Source organism: Aquila chrysaetos, chromosome 25 (genome assembly GCF_900496995.4).
Source record: "Aquila chrysaetos chrysaetos chromosome 25, bAquChr1.4, whole genome shotgun sequence".
NCBI classification, from domain to species: domain Eukaryota; kingdom Metazoa; phylum Chordata; class Aves; order Accipitriformes; family Accipitridae; genus Aquila; species Aquila chrysaetos.
The window spans coordinates 4,488,293-4,494,880 of record NC_044028.1 but is presented as its reverse complement, the minus strand read 5'-3'; the positions used below and the strand labels follow the sequence as shown (position 1 = coordinate 4,494,880).

General features: G+C 58.5%; 1 protein-coding gene across 2 annotated transcripts; it reads right to left on the bottom strand.

Annotated features, from left to right (window-relative positions):
- On the bottom strand, positions 1–4,941 carry ACTB (actin beta). 2 transcript variants are annotated; one of them, XM_030002481.2, is made up of 6 exons: positions 4,804–4,941; positions 3,161–3,289; positions 2,604–2,843; positions 1,635–2,073; positions 1,119–1,300; positions 1–743 (listed from the first exon to the last, which is right to left on the bottom strand). In XM_030002481.2, exons 2-6 carry the CDS (start codon positions 3,281–3,283, stop codon positions 600–602), a joined length of 1,128 nt encoding a protein of 375 aa, XP_029858341.1. In that variant the 5' UTR covers positions 3,284–3,289; positions 4,804–4,941; the 3' UTR covers positions 1–599. The 2 variants fall into 2 exon arrangements, with proteins under 2 accessions (XP_029858341.1, XP_040976213.1); XM_041120279.1 differs by having other exon boundaries at positions 3,161–3,285; positions 4,804–4,908.
- Between the last annotated feature and the right edge of the window lie 1,647 nt (positions 4,942–6,588).

The window sequence follows — 6,588 nt, the reverse complement described above, 5'->3', positions numbered from 1 at the left end:
TATGGTGTGCACTTTTATTTGAACTGGTCTTAAGTCAGTGTACAGGTAGCCCCTCCCTCCCCCACATACTGGCACCACTTCTCCTAGACCCTGCGGGGGACTGTAAAGCCTTCATTCACATCTATCACTGGGGAACACAGCCTGCTTGCTTGACAAATCGAAGAGAAAAAGGATCAAGTGTGTTTTGTTTTTAAGGCGGAAAGATACAAAAAGACACTTGTTGGGTTACATAATTTACAGACAAGCAATTATAACCTAACACCAGTAACTGGCATGGGCTCCCTCCGAGCTCAGCTGCTGCCTTCACAGAGGCGAGTAACTTCCTGTAACAATGCATTATAACAATATTTGGAATGACTATTAAAAAAAGAAACAAATGTACAATCAAAGTCCTCAGATGCATTGTAGAACTTTGGGGGCGTTCGCTCCAACATGTTTCATTTTAAGACTGCTGCTGACACCTTCACCATTCCAGTTTTTTAATCCTGAGTCAAGCGCCAAAAAAAAAACAAATAAAGCCATGCCAATCTCATCTTGTTTTATGCGCATTTATGGGTTTCATTTCATCACAAGGGTGTGGGTGTTGGTAACAGTCCGGTTTAGAAGCATTTGCGGTGGACAATGGAGGGTCCGGATTCATCATACTCCTGCTTGCTGATCCACATCTGCTGGAAGGTGGACAGGGAGGCCAGGATGGAGCCTCCGATCCAGACAGAGTACTTGCGCTCAGGTGGGGCAATGATCTGCAGGGAAGAGGAGGAATCGGTCAGATGCCCAGTGTCGTACTACACTCACTGCCCACGCATGGCCCCGCAAGACAGAGCTGCCTAATTCCCTTATCTAGCCTTGGCCAAGATACCCTGAAGTCCAAACAGGCTTAAAGACACCTCACACATCCACCTCCCTCCTCCCACCTTTGCAGCCAGTATTTACACTAATCCCATTATTCCTGTGGTTGGGTAGATGCCATCTTGTCCAGAGCAAGGCCATTAAGGCCGCACCAGACACAGAAGCATGGCTTCTATCTTTTTTAGCAGGAATTTAGCTTACCCCCCTCCACCCACTCTGCATTTCAGCATTAACAGGGGTGCCAAGGGGTTACCCTGACTCCATCCTACCTTGATTTTCATTGTGCTGGGTGCCAGGGCTGTGATCTCCTTCTGCATCCTGTCAGCAATGCCAGGGTACATTGTGGTACCACCAGACAGCACTGTGTTGGCATACAGGTCCTTACGGATATCCACATCGCACTTCATGATGGAATTGAAGGTAGTTTCGTGGATACCACAGGACTCCATACCTGTGAGGAAGAAGCAAGTCTCCAGTCAGCAAGGGCTCAGACACAGCAAAGGAGGCCTGAGGAGCTACTATGGGCAACCGAGAAACCAGCAGCCCCTTCAGTGGGAAGGCACTACATAGCCACAGCTCTGACAGGCTCAACCTCCTGTTCTATTGTCCCAAGTCCCTCAAACAAACAGCTTCAGGTTGTGTGGAAAGCGAGACTAACTGGTGGGACAGCACAGACCTTGCTATGGACCAGCAATAATACAGTAACTGGCTGCCATGGTCTCCAGGCCACCCTTTACAGAAAGGAACATTGAGGGCACAGGGTATCCTAGAGGAGTTGGACTTACCCAAGAAAGATGGCTGGAAGAGAGCCTCAGGGCACCTGAACCTCTCATTGCCAATGGTGATGACCTGGCCATCAGGGAGTTCATAGCTCTTCTCCAGGGAAGAGCTAGAGGCAGCTGTGGCCATCTCCTGCTCAAAATCCAGCGCGACATAGCACAGCTTCTCCTTGATGTCACGCACAATTTCTCTCTCGGCTGTGGTGGTGAAGCTGTAGCCTCTCTCTGTCAGGATCTTCATGAGGTAGTCCGTCAGGTCACGGCCAGCCAGATCCAGACGGAGAATGGCATGGGGAAGGGCATAACCTTCGTAGATGGGCACAGTGTGGGTAACACCATCACCAGAGTCCATCACAATACCAGTGGTACGACCAGAGGCATACAGGGACAACACAGCCTGGATGGCTACATACATGGCTGGGGTGTTGAAGGTCTCGAACATGATCTAGGGAGAGAAAAGAAGGGGTTGAGTCAATGGCAAAAAACAGGGTTCTCGCTACAGGTCTACACCAAGTCCATGCAAGCGGTTTTACTTTTGTCCCTAGATAAGACTTCTCTCTCCACTCCCCCTCGAAGTCCATGCTCAACTTGCCTGGTCTCCACCCACACCTGCCAGCTCAGAGCCTGAGCAGGGACACCACCACAACAGACCCATCCGCATGTCACAGCAAGGAACGAAACAAATGCCAAGTAAACTACAGTACAGTCACTCAAGGCTGGTAAATGGATTAGTGTGTCTAGTCAGAAACAGCAGTTAGACAAGTTGCTAGTTCAGTCTCAGAGAAAGCCAGCTTAGAAGAGCAAACAAAACCTGTCAAGGTCCAGCAAAGAGGAGACTCAGGTCAGGAAAGGAAAACCCTGTAAAGATGGCAAAAAGGGAGAATAGTGGTGAAGGAGGAGAGAGGACAACATGGAAGAGGAGAGCTGGCCTGCAGCAACATCCGCTGTAGCTCCAAGCTCCAGAGCTTTACACACCTGTGTCATCTTCTCTCTGTTGGCTTTGGGGTTCAGGGGAGCCTCTGTGAGCAGCACAGGGTGCTCCTCAGGGGCGACTCTCAGCTCGTTGTAGAAAGTGTGGTGCCAGATCTTCTCCATGTCATCCCAGTTGGTGACAATACCGTGTTCAATGGGGTACTTCAGGGTCAGGATACCTCTTTTGCTCTGGGCTTCGTCACCAACATAGCTGTCTTTCTGGCCCATACCAACCATCACACCCTGCACAACAAAGAATAAGCAGTAAGTACAGCTGAAGGGCAAGCCCCACGGGATGGATAACCCGCTTTTCCCAAAACCGGGTCTCCAATTACTGCCCCCACCCTATCAGGAAAGGCATTCGGCCAACCGCTCCAGCACGCGCCGCACAAAAGCTCTGCAGGAAGCCGTACTCCCCACCAGTTGTGCTGCAGCGCAGAAGCCTCTCGTGTTATAAAGCCAAATAAAAGGGCTTCGTGAAGCTCAATGCCCTCTAGGGGAACCGCTTCCACCGAGAACTCCTCTCCTTTGTCCCATTAACGGGCACCCCAGCCACCTACCTGATGTCTGGGGCGACCCACGATGGATGGGAAGACAGCACGGGGGGCATCGTCCCCAGCGAAACCGGCCTTGCACATACCGGAACCATTGTCAACAACGAGCGCGGCAATATCATCATCCATGGCTGGCTGCGGAAGAAGAAGAAGAAGAGACGTGAGCGTCACTGGGTCACCCACCAGTCACCGCGGGCGGGGAAGGGAAGGCGATGCCGCCCTGGACCTTCTTCCCCCCACCCATTTCCTTCCTGCCGGCGAGGCACCGCTTCGCCCGGCGCCCGCTAGAGGGTGCGACGCCTGACCAGATTTCGGCGCTGCACGGATTTGGGACAAAGGAAGTCCCTGCGCCCTCTCGCATTATTACCATAAAAGGCAATGGATGGAGAGCGCCACGCCTCGCCGGCCTCGCCCGCCACCAGTTTTTTTTTGGGGGGGGGGGGGGGTATGCCGGTGGCCACATCCCTCTTCCCCCCCCCCCGGCAGGGCGTGGCTGCCACGCCCCAGCGCCCCGCCGTGTGCCCAGCCAGCGGGGCTTGACGCCTCGCCCGGGCTCCGCGCTTCCACGCAGCACCCGTGGGTCGTGCCCGGTGCTCGCCCTGGTGCGAAGGGGCTCCTGCAGCCTCGGGGGGGTGGTGGTGGGGGGAGCAGTAGCCACCTCGCCCCATCCGCTAGCCAAAGGTGAAAGGGGCTCTCTGCCCCACCGACCGGCGGCAGCACGGGTGGGATTAAAGCCAGGGTCTTATGCAATTGCCACCTGCCCCGAGGAGGGCGAGCTCGGCTCCGCCACCTCCGATTTAATCCGCTGGTATGGCGGGGGGGGGGGGGAACGGACGGGGAAGGGGGTGGACGGCGGCAGCTGCCGGCACATGTGCCAGCCCCGCACGGGGCAGCCCGGGAAGCGGGCAGCCTGCCTGCACAAGGGCACTGCCTCTACGCGGGCACAGGGGGGCTTTTCCCCTTCTCTCTCCCCCCCCCCCCCCCCCCGCTTTGCGTGCAGCTTTTGTTCCGATGCAACAACCTCGCCCTCGGGAGGGGGTGCCGCCCCCCCTTCCCCTGCAAGAAAAAGCCACCGGGGCTCTTTGCATGTGTCTGGGGGGGGGGGCTGCGCCCCTCCCCAACGGGGGACAACGCCCCCAGGCCCGACCGCGGACCCCCCCAAGCCCCCCCCCACCGACGGTTGGGGGCGGGGGTGCAGCGCGGAGCAGACAAAGCCCCGAGCCCCATTCACACACACACACCCCCCCCCCAGCGCCGCTCCCCAGGACACAATAGCCGAACCGCCCGCTCCCCCCAACCCCGTGCACGGCCGCCAGCAATCCTCTTACCGAGGCGGATTAACCCCACGGATAGCTGGGGGGAGGGTGGAGGGGGGCGCGACCCCCCTTCCCACGCAAGCAGCACCCCCAAACTATTATTAAAGCGCCATCTCCTTCTACATCCCTTAAAATATTTACAGCGGACCGGGCTCCCCACCACCACCACCCCCCCCAGCAAACAAAGGGAGCGCCGGGAGCGAGCACGCCATCTTCCAACAAGCTTAATTAAACTAATATTGATAATAACAACGATTTAGCGGTGGAGCTCGGAGAGGAGACACCCCCCCCCCCCCCCCCGCGCTCCCCTTTCCCTCCCCCGGTCCCGCTCACCTTCGGGGAGTTGCGCGGTCGGAGCGAGAGCGGCGGCGGTGGCGGGAACGGGGCGCGCGCGCGCGGGAGGCAGGCAGAGCTCGCAGCGGCTCCCGCCCGTTGCCCGGCTCTGTTTTTATCGGGCCGCCGCCGCCGCCGCCTCGCCATAAAAGGAAACTTTCGGAGAGCGCGCCTCTGATTGGGCGCCGCCGCGCCTCCCCGCCTCGTGCCGGCCCCGCCTCCCCGGCGCGGCGCGCACCGCCCCGCCCGGCCCGGCGCGGCGCGCGCGGCAGCGCCCCCCGCCCGGCCTGCAAAAAAAAAAAAAAAAAAAAAAAAAAAAAAATTGGGGGGGGGGGGGGGGCAAAGCAAATTCGGGGAGGGATGGGGTGCGGGTGTTGTGGGTGCAATCCCCCTTAGTTTCACTCTGCTTTGCTGGGGTAGGGGCCTGTTGCCGCTGTGCTCGGCCCCCCCACCCCTTCCTCCGGGGGTCGCGGTGGTCCGGCAGCCCCCCCCCCCCCCCCGGGAGGGGAACCACCGCAAGCCTCACACAAAGCCCCGTTGCTGGAGGAGGAGGAGGAGGAGGGGGGGGCGGCCCGTTCGCCCCGGGGCTGTTTGGGAGCCGGGTGGGCAGCTGCAGCCCCCCCCCCAGGAGGGGAAGGGAGTAACAGTGGGGGCAAGGTGCTGCAGGACCCCGCTGCCCCCCCCCCCCAGGGGTTTTGGGGGGGTTTGGCTCCTGCCTGCTCCTGCCTACAGTGCTGCCCATCACCCAGGCCACGGGGAGGGCCGGTCGGGGCAAACACCAGTAACCCCCCCCCAGCGTGTCCCAGCTTGGAGTGGGATGCGGGGCCAAGTTCGGTGCTGATGTCAGCAGGCAGCGGTGACACGACGCGGCTCCTGCCAGGCCGTCGGCCCTTGAACCCACCCGGGGAACATCGTGGCCGCCTCCGGGCACCGTTAAAGGCCGTGTCCCTACGGCGGCGGCGATACCTGGGAGAAGGAATCGTTCCACCGGCTCCCGCTCGGATGCCGAGTCGAACGAGGGGTCCCGGTTCCTGCTCCCCATCCTGCCCCGGGGTTGGTGCGGGGGGTGACCGCCGGAGCAGCGATTTGGTCAGATTTGGGCAATATTTTGTTTCTGTCCTCTTTGATCTAAAGCTTGCCGGAGCGGGAGACGTGGCTGCTCCTGCCCGGGCTGCCTTTCTGCAATTCCCTCTTTGGCTGTTACGATCAAATATTGGTTAGAAATAAAGGCGAGGGCAGCATCCGCGGAGCGGCAGGCAGCAGCGACAAGAGGGCTTTGCGTCTCCAGAGCGTTGTACGAACGCGGGCTGATTAATCAAGTTAATTAAGCAGCCCTGTAAGTAAAGTAGCAGCAGCCACTCGCAATCTGTTGCCGGTTGGAAGCACGCAGACTTCGGTGTGGGGACCTTGAATGTCTAATCTCTGCGGTTTGAAAACAGCAATGACAGGGGAAAAAAAAAAAAAAAAAAATCCCCTGGAAGAAAAAAAAAAATGCTAAAAATGCCTGTCCTCCATGGGACACCCCTCGCCTGGCATCACGGTGGGGGAAGCCAGCTCTGCCATCAGGGTCTTGCAGCCCACACCAGTAAGCTCTTTGTCACTGGGGAGCCACAGAGACCACAGTGAGGATGAGGATGGGGCCTGGAGGATGGGGGTCCCTCTCCAAACCACCAGCTGCCCTCCCCAGTGTGGGGTCTGGCTGAGGGGAGGACCCAGGCGTGATTTCTCCCCCCCCCCCCAGCATTGCTCCCTGCTGCGGGACAAACAAAGGAGGAGAACAGCAAG